At 35.7% G+C, this 15,078-nt stretch overlaps 3 protein-coding genes across 4 annotated transcripts; all 3 read left to right on the top strand.

The window, feature by feature from the left end:
• The first annotated feature begins 1,028 nt into the window (after positions 1 to 1,028).
• On the top strand, positions 1,029 to 4,659 carry LOC139861520 (4-hydroxy-tetrahydrodipicolinate synthase, chloroplastic-like). 2 transcript variants are annotated; one of them, XM_071849943.1, is made up of 4 exons: positions 1,029 to 1,302; positions 2,121 to 2,198; positions 2,335 to 2,569; positions 3,814 to 4,659. In XM_071849943.1, the coding sequence occupies exons 1-4, from the start codon at positions 1,205 to 1,207 to the stop codon at positions 4,504 to 4,506; spliced, it is 1,104 nt and encodes a 367-aa protein (XP_071706044.1). In that variant the 5' UTR covers positions 1,029 to 1,204; the 3' UTR covers positions 4,507 to 4,659. The 2 variants fall into 2 exon arrangements, with proteins under 2 accessions (XP_071706044.1, XP_071706043.1); XM_071849942.1 differs by having other exon boundaries at positions 2,118 to 2,198; positions 3,814 to 4,657.
• Positions 4,660 to 5,149: 490 nt separating this feature from the next.
• On the top strand, positions 5,150 to 7,235 carry LOC139864466 (uncharacterized). Its single transcript, XM_071853049.1, has 3 exons — positions 5,150 to 5,169; positions 5,230 to 5,321; positions 5,743 to 7,235. Exons 1-3 carry the CDS (start codon positions 5,150 to 5,152, stop codon positions 7,233 to 7,235), a joined length of 1,605 nt encoding a protein of 534 aa, XP_071709150.1.
• A 63-nt stretch (positions 7,236 to 7,298) lies between these two features.
• On the top strand, positions 7,299 to 9,343 carry LOC139864465 (uncharacterized). Its single transcript, XM_071853047.1, has 4 exons — positions 7,299 to 7,622; positions 7,803 to 8,272; positions 8,468 to 8,607; positions 9,273 to 9,343. Exons 1-4 carry the CDS (start codon positions 7,299 to 7,301, stop codon positions 9,341 to 9,343), a joined length of 1,005 nt encoding a protein of 334 aa, XP_071709148.1.
• Positions 9,344 to 15,078: the final 5,735 nt, after the last annotated feature.

The following is a 15,078-nucleotide window of genomic DNA, read 5'->3' as shown; positions in this document are numbered from 1 at the left end:
GTCCACCTTCAGAGCATTGCATCCAGTGTTGCCACCCCCACTAGCCATGAATCTCAAACAAGAGTTCATGTTGGTTTGTAAATCCACGAGGCGTTGGTGAATAATGGAGACCTCCCCCTCCATTTCGCCTCGCAACTTCGTAATCTCACCCATGAGCATACCCCTTAAGTCATGGATCTCACGTCGCATGTCAACGTCTAGCACGTTGATTGCACTCTTGCAATCATCTTTCAATTCGTCAAAGTCCCCGTCCAAACCATCCAAACGTTGGTGGACGTCTTCGACCTTTGCTTTCACGCCGTCCATGGATGTCTCTACATCCATGATCCTCTTATCCAAGTTTGCGACAAAGTCTTTGGACGTACCTCGGTTCTTCTTGGCTCCTTGGCGAGTCTCTACCCTACCACGAGTCTCATCACCCATCACACCACTTGTTGCGCTCACATTCTTCTCGGTCTCGGTTGCCATCTCCTTGAATCGACCTTGCTCTTGATACCAAATGTCACGGACTTATCTCGATAAGCTCACGTGCGGCACTTAGTCTCTACTAAGTCAGCCTTTCTCGGACCTTATAACGATTCAAGTAACCAAAAGAGAAAATATTATAGAAAAAGTGGAATTGAAGAAAATACTTATATTGCTTGAGAATGCTTTACAAGAGAGAATGTTTGAGATTTGAGGTGTGTTGTGCCAAATGAGGCCACCCCTATTTATACTACTCATATCACAAAATGGATGGCTAGGATTAAATACAATGGATGGCTAAGATCTAAGAACTAGAAGCTTCATGTATCTAGATATTTCCATGGACATTCTATACCATTCCATGGAAGAACTCATGGGAAAGTTCTAGGGAGCTTCCATGATGTTCTTGGGCCTTCCATGAAGTTCTTGGGTTAAAACCCTTAATTGTGTCATAATCTTAGTGGGTTGGGCCACAAACTTATTGGGTTGTGACACTGTACTAGTCTATGTAATATTTTGGTAAAAAAATTCTAGGGTTCTAGTTACTCATCATCCACAAAACACACTCACACTCAAACAAAGCAATGCTCCCTCAGCTCGCCGCCCACATTTTCCGAAGCACAGTCCCCATGCTTACTATTCCAATCACCACCACCACCATTATTATTTCTATTTCTATTTAATTTCATAATAAATAAATCATCATCTATCTTTCTAAATTTCAACAAATTCGATCTCAATGGCTTATCAACAAATGTCTGCATTCAAAACCTCTTCTAATCCGTTCACAAATGACCCTGCTTTCCGATTTGTACGCACCAACAACGCCCGAATCAGGTATATTTCTATTTATGGTTGATTCGAAGCTTCTTATTGGTGGCATGTTATGATATATTTGCAGTTTTGTTGTTTATATTGTTGATATTATCTTATCCTAGTTATATTTGATAACTAGCTTAAAGTGACTGTTTGTTCCAACCCCATGGTATTAATTGCTAAAATACATCTGTTTAGCTTGTTTTATTGTTGAAATTTAACATTTTGCAACAATTAATTACTTCAAACTAAACTAGAGCACTACTGACAAGGGTGAAATAATTTGAATAAATTATTATTTTGCCACCTTTGGTTAGCATGTATTTTAGGGGGCTTTTTTTTAGGTTATCGAGAAAACCCCTATGAACGAGCACATTGGCTCCCCAATAGAGGGTAAACTTGGGTAATCAAGCCTCCGAACGCGAGACCTAGTATCGGGTGAATTGCGCATTATGCGCACGCTTCAGTCACACTCACTTACTGAACGATTTAGCATAGTCAGGAATCAAACCCAGGTGGTGTGTTTCATCGGGCAACTCGGTGGCCACTCAGGCAAGCTTGCGTGGTTATTTTAGGGTCCTTTTTAAGTTATTTATAGCAGGCTATTAGAAAGCTTCTACCTTGATCAAGTGATTACTTAGCCAATTCATATTTGATTTTGTTGACTCTTCTCTATTTTATCTTGTTTAAATATATACTTTTATTAGATTGCCTTTTTATGTTTTTGATATTTTGTAAGGTTGAGGCATAAACAAGAATAATAAAGGCTTACAAGTTAAAATTCGCTATTCTTGACTGCTAACAACTTTATTTCTTCATTTGATGTTATTATTCAGAAGTGGTAGATGGGTATCCCCAAAAGCAGCTGTAATCCCTAATTTTCATCTACCGATGCGTAGTTTTGAAGTTAAGAACAGGTAACCATGCTATCTCTTCTGTTACCCATGAAAATAAATATAAAAAAATAAGTAGAAAAAGTACAAATTCTTGTTTCTATCTCTCTCCTTGTATTCCATAGTCTATTTCTAGTACATCAACTTGTTATGTTACCAGGACTTCAACGGACGAGATCAAGTCTCTTAGATTGATAACTGCAATTAAAACTCCGTACTTACCAGACGGGAGGTTTGACCTTGAGGCTTATGATGCGTTGGTCAATATGCAGATTGAAGATGGTGCTGATGGTGTGATTGTTGGTGGGACCACCGGTGAAGGCCAGTTGATGAGTTGGGATGAACACATTATGCTTATTGGTCACACCATCAATTGTTTTGGCACATCAGTTAAGGTCAAAATCCTATTCCTTTTCTTAATTTTCACGCTTTCTCTACTTATAATAAATTGGGGGTGGGCGGTGATATTAAAACTCTGCATGATTGAAAATAGGCCAAACAGACAATTTTGACCCATTTACCTATGATGTATTCAACTCAAATGGATCAAAATAAGTCAATAGGCTGAAAGTTGTAGTTGTCCAGATCTGTTCTTTATGCATATAAGTATTCCATCTTTCAAAGGTTTACATTGTTATCCGAATAGACTAATAGACTAATAGTATCGTTCTCTAATCGTAATTAGCATATTAGTTTATAGAAAATTTTTAGGAGTTCTCAAAAAGTGTTTGTTAGTCAACGCAACCCGATCCAGCTTGTTTGACACCTTATTGACAATGTTCATGTTGTCACTTTAGGCCTAATCACTATAATCACTGTTATTAAAAACCCCCATTACTCCCAATTAATTCCCGATTGCTCCTTTATTAGAACAGACCGATCTGACTTTTCAGAATCCTTTTAATTAATCGGTCAACGTCGGTTAATGGGTCAAAATCGGATTTGTCGGTCAAAGTCGTTCAAAGTCAAAATGGGTCAACATTTCAATATGAATTGGGAATAGAATTTTAGAGTTCTTAGACAAAATTATGTTTATGTTTTGACAATTATGTTAGAGTTTATTTTGAAATTTATTATTTGAATGTCAGAATGTGTACAAAGTCCAATCCGATTAATCCCCGAATAATGAGTTTTGCAATCTTGATGATAACGAGGATAAGTAAACCCGCGTTTCACTACTGGGTGGTTTTGGTTGGTCAACGGTCGGTTAATTGAACGTTTTTTTTAATAAAAATGATTAATGGTTGGTTAATTGAACGTTTAAAAAATAAAGGAATGAAAAAGGAAGTGAAAAAAATCTTGTCGGTTAACGGTCAATTAATTTAATGGTTAAAAAAGAAAAGGTTAACGGTTGGTTAATTGAACTTTTAAAAAACAAAGAAATAACGGTTGGTTAATTGAACCTTTAAAAAATAAAGGAATGAAAAGATAAAGTGTACAAAGTTATAAATAAACTAAAGATTATAAAGTAAAAAAGGAAAGGGAAAACAGTATGTATTAAAAAAAAAATTAATTACAAAATGACCAAAATACCCCTGTGAACAAAACAGTAGGTGCTACTGTTCTCAGGGCCAAGGTAGTAATTAACCTTCACTCCTTTTAGTATATAGATATAATATATAAATCGTCTTGATCTCAGGTCATAGGCAACACTGGAAGTAACTCAACCCGAGAAGCCATTCACGCAACCGAACAAGGTTTTGCAGTTGGAATGCACGCCGCTCTTCACATTAACCCTTACTATGGTAAAACCTCACAAGAAGGCATGGTTTCTCACTTCAAATGTGTTCTCCCAATGGGCCCCACAATCATCTACAACGTACCATCCCGAACCGGCCAAGACATCCCGCCAACCGTCATCCAATCTCTCGCCGAAAACACCAATTTAGCAGGTGTCAAAGAGTGCATGGGACACGATCGAATTGACAAATACACTAAAAACAACATCGCTACGTGGAGCGGTAACGATGACGAGTGTCACGATTCGAGGTGGGACCACGGGGCTAATGGAGTAATTTCGGTTACTAGCAATTTGATACCTGGTTTAATGAGAGAACTCATGTTTGAAGGCAAGAATCCGTCGCTTAACGCAAAGCTTCAACCTTTAATGAATTGGTTATTTTGTGAGCCCAACCCGATTGGCGTAAACACGGCTCTTGCACAACTTGGGGTTATAAGGCCCGTTTTTAGGTTACCGTATGTACCCCTTCCTTTGGCGAAAAGGGTTGAATTTGTCAACATGGTTAATGATATCGGGCGAGAGTATTTCATAGGAGACAAGGATGTTCGTGTTCTTGATGATGATGAATTTATTTTGGTGGGTCGATATTAGTGGTTAGTTAATTAGTTTAGTTAATAAACGGAAGTTAAAAAGTTTGAATCTTTTTGAAGTTTCAGTAGTTATCGGTTGATGGTATGCGACAATGAGATGTTGTTTTTAACATGAACTTGTTATCTTTATGCTTGTTTGCTACTATGAATGTTTATGTTATTCATATATAACTTGCAACATCTTTCATTGTTACTTATTTGATCCTTGAAACCAAGGTTATTGTACGTGTACCAATCGAATCTGATCCCAAGAGGACCATATCGCAATTTTGTTTACCACGTTTTGGTACGGGTGATCAGTACATAGCTCATACGAGAATCAAGGTTTAGTAACTTTTTATTAAGTAGGCCTACATTACCACCTTAGTAATACCGAAAACATATTTGAAAATTTGTGTTTAGTAGAACCAAGTTACATTGTACCCACACGTGTGGGAGATGATATATCCAAATCTAATTTTACTTCATCCACCATCATTTATGTATTTTTTCCCAAAATGTCCCTGAATAATATTTAACAAAAAATTAATATGAGTTATCATTTAAAGGTATTTTAGAACATTCAGGTGGAAGGAGTAAAAGTGGTGGGGGATATATCATCTCCCCGTACACAATAATCTCCTACTTTGAAAGGTGTGCTTTGTATGCTAAGATGTACAGAGTGGTAAACAGTTAGCCGGGTCTAGAAATTTCAATACTTGTTTTTTTTTTCTTTTTTTTTTAGTTATGCTAAGACTAATTTTGCGGACCTAACCGTACTCTTTTTTCCGGCGATTGTTGTGCCACGACCCTCCACGCGCCGAACGCGCCGTCGCGGTAACTTGGCCGGAAACGCACCTGGCCAAAATTCTTGAACCACGGCAAACCAACTGCCGCTGCTGACTGCTGTCGTCCGCTTGGGTTTGCGTTTCAATTTCTTATCCTATTTGCCCGTTCCTTTTTTGTACATATATAGATATATAGATATAGATATAGATATTTATAACATATTATATTTCTATCTATTTATACATAGCTTATACTGATATTTCATTGTATATGTATACTTATATGTGCTAGATCTCTATATATTCTCTCTATCTGTATCTATTTGGCCTATTTATTGCCCTTTGTACTCGGTATCCTTCAATAGCGTTTAGTGTATTTTAGCACCTGTTATACTCATCTTAGGCTCCTACTGTTTCATTTTATATTTCTATATTTATATATAGTATCTCTTTTTACATCTATAATATAGACAACACACTTTCGTATGGTCACGTGAGGTCATGTCCTCCTAGTTTAGGGGCGGGTAGCTTTAGAGGGGTTGGAGGAGGGAGTAGAGTAGCAACCCCAGGTAAGATTAGAGTGGGAAGTTGGAATGTAGGAACTTTGACGGGCAAGAGGATTGAGCTTGTGGATATCTTTCTTAAGTGTAAGGTGGAAATAGTGTGCGTTCAAGAGACTAGATGGAAGGGACAGGAGGCGGTGGACTTTAATAACTACAGGTTGTGGTACTCGGGCTCTAGGACAGCTCGAAATGGAGTAGGAATCCTTTTAGGTCCAACACACAAGGATCATGTTGTTGATGTGGGTAGGTTTAGCGACAGGATTATGTCGGTTACGTTTATAATTAATGAGGAGAAGTTCACGGTCATTAGCGCTTACGCACCCCACGTAGGTTTAGGAGAAGCGGAGAAGGAGAGTTTCTGGGAATTGTTAGATGAGGTTGTAAGGGGATGTCCAGCGGACCATCGATTGATTATAGGGGGCGATCTTAATGGTCATATAGGAGCGGAGGTAGAGGGATATAGGGGAGCCCATGGGGGCTTTGGGTATGGGGTTAGAAATGAAGAAGGGCGCTCAATTCTCGAGTTCGCCATTGCCCATGATCTGGTTGTTGCAAACTCTTTCTTCAAGAAGAGGGATGCTCAGCTAGCCACCTTTCATAGTGGGGGTCATAGTACCCAAATTGACTTTTTCCTTCTTCGCAGGGGTGACCTTAGGAACTGTAAGGACTGTAAGGTCCTCCCAACCTGGACTTGTTCATCCCAGCATAGACTGTTGGTCATGGAGTTAGGTACCCAGGGACGGGTAAACAGGAGGGCGAGTGAAGTACAACCACCCAGAATCCTCTGGAAGAACTTAAATGGAGAGAAGGCGGAGACTTTTAGGGCTAATGTTGTTGAAAGAATGGGTGCTGAATTGAAAAATGCAGCATTTATTGATGCAGATCAGATGTGGAACAACCTAGCGTCCACTATTAGAGGGGTGGCAAAAGAATCCTTGGGAGTGGCAGTTGGGACGTCGAGAGCCCAAAATGGTTGTAGAGAATCATGGTGGCTTAACGACGAGGTCCAAACTAAAGTCGCGCTTAAACAAGCGAGGTTTCGGGAGCTCACCTCCTTTAGAGGGGGTACACTAGCAGACAGAACTAGCATAGAAAATAGCTATAAAGAAGCCAAGAGAGAAGCAAAGATCGCCGTTACACGTGCAAAAGATAAAGCTTACGAAGACTTATATAAGAGACTAGACTCTAAAGAAGGGGCAAACGACATCTATAGGATAGCCAAAGCTAGGGAGCGTCGGCGAAGGGATCTGGATAACATCAAATATATCAAGGATGAAGCAGGTCAAAGCATAGTGAAGGAAGACAAAATTAGGAAACGATGGGAAGAATACTTTTCATCCCTTTTCGATGGGGAAAGGACTAGGAATGGAGAACCTCATGTCTATGATATGGCCCCATAATATCAAAACAACTGTTTCTGCACGAGGATCAACCATGGGGAAGTTAGAGTGGCCCTACGCAAGATGGGGAGAAACAAAGCAGTAGGACCGGACCAAATCCCCATAGAGGCGTGGCGGTGCCTAGGCGATGATGGGGTTAGGTGGTTGACAAACCTTTTCAACATGACGTTTAGAAGCGCAAAAATGCCAATGGAGTGGAGACTGAGCGAGGTTATTCCCATTTACAAGAACAAAGGGGATGCACAGACGTGTAGTAACTATAGAGGTATAAAGTTACTTAGCCATACCATGAAACTATGGGAGAGAGTGATTGAGACTAGGCTTAGACGAGAGAAAAAGGTGTCAGAGAATCAATTTGGGTTCATGCCAGGACGCTCCTCGATGGAGGCAATTCACATTATTAGAAGTCTTATGGAGAAGTATAGAGAGAAACAAAAGAACCTACACATGGCTTTCTTAGACTTGGAAAAAGCTTATGATAGTGTCCCACGAGAGTTGATTTGGAAGATCCTTAATGGTAGAGGTATCCCAAGTAGGTATATAAGAGCTATTATGGACATGTACCAGGGGGCGAAAACTCGCGTTCGGACGACAATAGGATACACAGAGTTTTCCCCAGTAGAAGTAGGTTTACATCAAGGATCTGCTCTTAGCCCTTTTCTTTTAGCTTTAGTCTTAGACGACCTGTCTCATAGGATACAAGGGAGTATCCCTTGGTGCTTGATTTTTGCCGATGATATTGTCTTAGTATCGGAATCCCAGGATGATCTAAACAGAAGGCTGGAGCAATGGAGGAATGCCCTGGAACAAAATGGACTTCGGATTAGTAGTCTTAAATCGGAGTATCTTAGATGCGACTACGGGAGGATCGAAGATCACAATGATACTGTGGATATTCGTATTGGGGATCAGGTCTTACATCCACAGGATTCCTTTAGATACTTAGGATCAATGCTACACAAATCGGGAAGGATAGATGATGTGTCTCACCGTATAAGAGTAGGATGGCTGAAGTGGAGAGCTGCGAAAGGGGTTTTGTGCGACAAGAAGATACCCCTTAAATTGAAGGGGAAATTCTTCAAGGTAGCGATTAGACCGGCCATGTTGTACGGATCGGAGTGTTGGCCAATGACGAAGGCCCAAGAGAGGAGGATGGAGGTGGCGGAAATGAGGATGCTTAGGTGGACGTATGGTAAGACCATGTTAGACATGATACCTAATGGAATTTTTAGAAAGAACTTAGAAGTTGGGAATATCGTCAACAAGATGAGAGAAGGACGACTTAGATGGTTTGGCCATGTAAGGAGGCGGCCACCCACAGCACCGGTCAGGAGAGTGGAAGCCCTCACGGTTGGCGGCTTAAGGAGAAGAGGTAGACCTACACGTAGGTTGGAGGATAGACTGAAGCTTGACATGAAGGAGCTTTTATTGACCGAGGACATGACTTCTGATAGAAATTTGTGGAGGAGTAGAATTAGGATTGATGACTAGGTTGTATATATATTTTATTTTATACGTAGTATTCTTTTTTAATTTTCTATTTAGTTTTATATATTTTTATCGTATGCATTTTGCCTACTTGATTTTTTGCTTCATATATGTTTTTGCTTTTTTGCTTCATAATATATGTTTTTTTTTCTTTTTTTTCTTTTCTTCATATACTAATACTTATTGTAGCATATCCCAACATGTTGTGTGCATTACATTATACTTATTTACTTGCCTTATAGCACTATACCGTTACATGTCGCATTACATTATATCGCATTAAATTACACGTATTTACATTTACATGCTACATGTCTTTATGCTTACATTGTATACTTATATGTTTTATACTGCATTGTATAACTACATGCTCTATACCTACATGCTTACATACACATTTTATACTTACATTGCTTGTTATACTTGCATACTTGACACTTACTTTTTTCACTTATATGTTCTTTTACTTTACTTTGTTACATGCCATATTTACCTTTACATTTTCCACGGTAAGGTTCCTTTTATCTACTTTACTTTACTTGCATTTAGTTACTTCACTTAACGGATTTCATGGTTCTGCTGGCCGGAGGTCCTTGGGAAGCAGCCTCTCTGCCCTATAGTATAGGGAGGGACGACTTCTTTTACCCGCGGACCGATAGGTATCCGTGGGGGGAGGAATGACTTCCCTTTTACTCTAGAGTAGAGGAAAGACTATCTACATCTAACCTCCCCCATACTCCACTTTAGTGGAATTGGGTATTGTTGTTGTTGTTGTTGTTGTTGTTGTAAGACTAATATTAAGGTTTTTGAGTTTATTGATTCACTTTTGTAAGTGTTCTTCACAACTTAGCTGCGTATATACTTGATATTTCTCAATCATGACATCATTTTCTTTCAAGACGAAATATTACATCAGAGTCACGTCATTACTTACTTCAAAATTTTCAAATTTCTCCTAGGACAGAACAAAAACTGATCTATACGTTGTTCTTTGAAAGAACTAGAACCCACTATATTAATTAAACAAACTAACGTATACGTGATAAAGCTATATATACAAGACAATTATTTAACACGTTCAACCTGAAAAATGCCTAAAAAGCACAAAGTGAAGGGCAGAATTTGAAGGGTGGATGATGACATGGTCCGTGCCAACGGTGTCCAGGACATGAGGGGGTGGAGGAAGGCACACCGTTGGCACCACTCCCCTTGGAATACAAACTTAAATTATTATTGTATTTATTTAGTATGAAATTTGTGTAAATTATGCCACATCATGTGAATTAAAACATTCTACAAACTTTATAAGAATAATAATAAGAATAACAATTATGAAGATTCATGTTGGAACATGCCAACTCAGTAATGAGCAATCACATGATTTTTTTGAACCTGCGTTACTAATGTTTTAAGACCACTTTCATACAAAACCAAAGAACTAAATTGCTAGTTCAATGTTACATGAGCATTTCCATTCAAAGGGTGTGTTTGACGCGGAAGCTTATGAGAGCTTATAGGAGCTTGAGCTTATGATTTTAATAAGCTTCAAGTAATAAGCTTTGTTTGGTAGATATAAAAAGTAGAGCTTATGAAAATTATAAGCTCTAGAAAAATAAGCTACTTCTAGTAACTTATGAAAAAAAAAGTAGAGCTTATGAACTGAAAAATAAGCTCCAGCTAGTTTACCAAACACTTATAGAAAATAATAAGCTCCAACTATCAGCTTCAAAAATAAGCTCCAGCTCTAGTCCATAAGCTTCAGCTTCAGCTACAAGTTTCAGCTCCAGCTAGTTTCGTCCAAACACACTCGAAACTAAAGAACTAAATAATTGAACTGTTAGCTCAACGCTACATAAGCACTAGCAATAGTGGGATGATTTTATAAGTGCATCTCATAGTGAGAACTACTTTTAAGTGTCTTATAAAAACATAGAATAATAAGACACTAAAAAATCATGTCATAACAAATTGTCTTTTACGACACAACTTTATAAGCGTATAATGAAACTCAATTTCTAATTGTCATATGAAAACATCTATAGTTAATATTAAAATTTTATAATGATGATGTTATTATTAGGCTAATTTCTTTGTTAAGAAAAAATCAATAAGAAAAAAAAAATCTAAACATTGTGGGTGATGTCATTAATATAAATAATTTTAAATTAAATTAAATCTTATTAATTAATATTATTAAATCTTTTTAATAATTATTTTAATTATTAAAATTAAATAATTTTGAATTATTTTAATTAATTATTTTGAATTGAGTACGAAAAGGCATAAAAGCTATGCAGAAGGAAACAAATTCTAAATTTATATTTTAATTTACACTTTTAAAATAAAATAACAACCAATATTATATCTTATGATTGGATGCGGATTGTTTAATATGCATTGTAATGTTTGATGAAATGTTCAGCTGACGAGTTTCTTAGTCGGACTCTGTGGTTTCACGGGTCATTAAACTAAATAACTTTAGCATTTACGTTTACTTAATACCTAAAACATATCATTAAACTGTTTCGTTTAAAGAAGCCCGTAGTTCCACGGATCATTTTTGTTAAGAAAAAATCAAAAAGAAAAAGGGAAAAATCTAAACATGGTGGGTGATGTCATTAATCTAAATAATTTTGATGTAAAATTAATTAATTATTATTATTAAATCTTAACAATGATTATTTTAATTATTAAAATTAAATAATTATGAATTAGTCTAATTAATTATTTTTAATTGAGTACGAGAAGGTATAAAAGCTAGACAGAAAGAAATCAATTCTAAATTTATATTTTAATTTACACTTTTAAAATAAAATGACAACCAATATTATCTCTTATGATTGGATGTGGATTGTTTAATATGCAATTTAAGTGTTTGATGAAATGTTCAGCTGACGAGTTTCTTAGTCGGACTCTGTGATTCCACGGGTCATTAAACTAAATAACTTTAGTATTTACGTTCACTTAATACCTAAAACATATCATTAAACTGTTTTGTTTAAACAAACCTGTAATTCTACGGGTCATTTCACTAGTATGATAATATAACCTTAAAACATCATGCATCCTCTTAAAATCTATAATATGGGTAGTTTCACCTGCTTTCGAGTTTTTCGTTGGAATACCAAAATTTGTCGCTAGATTACCAAATTTAGTACGACCTAATAATTAATTACTGAAATTCTCCTATATCATTGACAATAAAAACCGATTTGAATTAAAATAGTCCTAAACAAAAAGTTTAACATTGATTTTTAAGCTTTAAAAATCCAATGTGGCAAAAAAACTCAGTTACAATAGTTGCATCACTTTTGCTTCTCATTAGACCATCCCCTATGGTTAGTTACCCGCTCATTACCCGTAATTAACCATAGGCACCACTTAGTTACCCGCGTTAGTTACCCGCTTTCACCATAGATTTAACGGATGAGTTATAGGAATTGCGGGTCCCAGTGTTTTTTATTGTTGGACTTGATGCTTTAGTGTTTGTATGTTGTATATTAAGAGGAGTATTGTTTTAGCCATGATAGGGAGTGTTTAGTTATGAGTTAGTTATACGATATTAGTGTTGATGTGGCGCTGATGTGGAAGGTTAAGAGGATGAATAGTTTAGTTACGATAGGGAGTGGCCTTATTGTATTCAAGTCAGGTGATCAATATAATTTATATAACCCTTTCCATTTATTTATTGTCTATTTAATTACAGAGTAATATTTTTCTTAGCACTTTTATGCTATCATACACAGTTAAATATTGGCCACCAAACATTCATTTGATTAACTTGTTCCACTAACTCAATATAAACAGTGTTGGGGGCAGATTAATGGGGAAGTAACTAATTGGGGGAAGCAGGAAAAGCAAAAAAAAAAAAAAATTCATTTTTTTTGGAATTTTTTTTTCAGGCATCAAGATCACACGAAAATATAAACATTTAGAAAAGACACTTCGTGATGAGTGTTATTATTTAGGCGGGAAAACGATCGACAAAAATAACATTCAAGATAATATTGTTCGTGAAGAATGTTAACGTTTTTTTTTTTTTTTTTTTTTTTTTTTTTGTGAAGTAAAATTTAGCCCGATTTAGGGTTTAGGGTTTAGGGTTTAGGGTTTGGTGTTTTGGGTTTATTCAATAAACCCAAAACACCAAACCTTAAACCCTAAACTCTAAACCGTTCGTGTTAAAAACTCATTCTAAATCCAAAATCTAAACTCTAAACCCTAAATTTCTAAACCCTAATATCTAAACCCTAATATCTAAAACCTCAACATATGCTCGAAAAATACGATAATTGTTATATATTAGTTCTTCGAGCGTTTTCCCGCAAAAAAAAAAAACATTTATCACAAAGTGTATTTATTAAATGATCATATTTTCATCCAATCTATAATGTTCGTGAACAAATTTTTTTCAAAAAACGAAAAAAAAAGAAATTTTTTGATTCCCCCCGCTTTCCCCGATTAGTTATTTCTCTCTTAATCCTACCACAACAATGTTGGATCTTATTATATATTTATCTCATTTAATAAAATTTTCTAGTATACATGTAATCACAAATTCGCCATATTATCCATATATTCAATTAGAATAGGTATGATTCTAGGTTTGGGCCATTTTCTTGGCTGATGATTGGTTGGGCAAGGGATCATTGTTTAATCCGAGGCAACAACTTTGTACTTTTTTTCTTTAATCATTTGAAACAGATTAGTATTTAATGAGTGGTACATACATTGAATACATGTTTAGCTTAGTGGTTAAATGGACATTTTGTTGAATTTTTTCAATTAGATGTCTAATTTCGCTTTAACTTCAATTAGGTTAGCCTTTAGGCATATTTTTGGATAACTTGCATGTATCACATTTTACAATTATATGTTTTATAGTATCTCATTAGTTTTCTAATATATTTTTACCCTTAAGTCACATATAGACATCTCAACTATTCAATTAAATAATTTTCAAGAAGAAGATAGTCATCTCGCTTGTGGTGTACTCGACTTTATGGAATATTTGGCGGCTACGGAATTGCATTATCTTCAAAAATCGCTCGTTCAAGAAATGTCATGTGTTTGATAGCATCGTTGTTTCGAGTTTTAATTGGTTGTATGCGAGATATCGCAAGTCCACGATAAACTGGAATTTGTGGTTACAAAATCCGCTATATTCCTTGTAATCCCTTTTTTTTTTCTAGCTTCTCGCTAGTTTCTTTTTGCTATTAAAATTCTGCCGTTCGAAAAAAAAAAAAAATTTTTTTCAGCTAATTTAAAATGTAATTGTTGGAAATATGTTCTCGGGTTAGCTACAGTTCGACCGTGATTTGACCGTGGTACATATATTCCGAAGATATGCCCATGACATTAAATAATAAAAGTTCATTTATCCTATTCGGTCACACACAAAGGCCAATCGTAAAATTGTTTGATATACCTTCTAATCGAAAATTAATTTATTAATCATTAGTTAATGGTTTAATAAATTAAGTAAGTTTTTTATGTGTACACATACTTACAAATCTAAATATGTAGAGATTTGATTAGATTTTGCAAATCATATTTTATATAAGATATAAGATTTGATTTGATTTATAAAATATGATTTGATTTTGTAAATCTTATTTTATATAAAGATTTGATTTTGCAAATCTTTCCAAATCTTTATTTATTACATTTGTACTAGATGTATTAATTGTATCAATTATGTAATATATAATACCAAGTCTTGGTATTGGAAAAGAATGAAAAAAAATATACAAAAACACACATACAAAAATGCTATTTTTCTTTCTTATTTTCAAGTAACCAAAAATACTTGGAATCTATAATTGGGTTCGGTTTTTGGTGGAAATAACGAAGAAGAAAATATCCGTTAAGTAGAAGGTATAGATCGAAGCAAGGTTGGAACTTTGGGTGTCTACCGTTTAGAGGAACTCTTCTTTGGGTTTTCAAATTCGATCTTTAAAAGGCTACAAAGGTTGTATTCTAATCTTCTCTTGTTCGGTTTCGTTAATTTGTTTTGTTTGCCAAAGTTTTGTACAATGATCCGTGAAAGACTATGATTTTGTAAAGTTTTAAAAATGCTTCCGCTCGCTTTGAATTTGTATCATACTCCAACAGTGGTATTCGAGCCATCTTGTACAAGTTTTAGCAAACTTTTCTTATGATATTTAGTTTTGATGGATGCGTTGCGCATGATTCTTGGAGATGATCATGCATAACAAACATGCAAAACAAGTATCATGATTTATGTTTTATGTTTCCTAAATACTAATTTGAATCTTGGATTTTGGCAAAATGTAAAATGGGTTAAACTCATTTTTTCATTTAAGAATTTTTTTTTCCAGCTTGGACAGTCCGTCTT

This window comes from Rutidosis leptorrhynchoides, chromosome 8, assembly GCF_046630445.1.
Source record: "Rutidosis leptorrhynchoides isolate AG116_Rl617_1_P2 chromosome 8, CSIRO_AGI_Rlap_v1, whole genome shotgun sequence".
NCBI lineage: Eukaryota > Viridiplantae > Streptophyta > Magnoliopsida > Asterales > Asteraceae > Rutidosis > Rutidosis leptorrhynchoides.
This window is presented reverse-complemented; position numbering and strand designations above follow the sequence as displayed.

Excerpts from the sequence above, each read along its gene's own strand:
- LOC139864466 (XM_071853049.1), top strand. The coding sequence starts at position 5,150 with ATGCTAAGATGTACAGAGTG. Across the intron at positions 5,170-5,229 it reads ATGCTAAGATGTACAGAGTG|TTATGCTAAGACTAATTTTG; the intron begins GTAAACAGTTAG and ends TTTTTTTTTTAG. Across the intron at positions 5,322-5,742 it reads GCGCCGAACGCGCCGTCGCG|ACAACACACTTTCGTATGGT; the intron begins GTAACTTGGCCG and ends TCTATAATATAG.
- LOC139861520 (XM_071849942.1), top strand. The coding sequence starts at position 1,205 with ATGGCTTATCAACAAATGTCTGCATTCAAAACCTCTTCTAATCCGTTC. Across the intron at positions 1,303-2,117 it reads ACCAACAACGCCCGAATCAG|AAGTGGTAGATGGGTATCCC; the intron begins GTATATTTCTAT and ends GTTATTATTCAG. Across the intron at positions 2,570-3,813 it reads GTTTTGGCACATCAGTTAAG|GTCATAGGCAACACTGGAAG; the intron begins GTCAAAATCCTA and ends TCTTGATCTCAG.
- LOC139864465 (XM_071853047.1), top strand. The coding sequence starts at position 7,299 with ATGGGGAGAAACAAAGCAGTAGGACCGGACCAAATCCCCATAGAGGCG. Across the intron at positions 7,623-7,802 it reads CAGGACGCTCCTCGATGGAG|GGGGCGAAAACTCGCGTTCG; the intron begins GCAATTCACATT and ends GACATGTACCAG. Across the intron at positions 8,273-8,467 it reads AGAGCTGCGAAAGGGGTTTT|AAAGAACTTAGAAGTTGGGA; the intron begins GTGCGACAAGAA and ends TGGAATTTTTAG.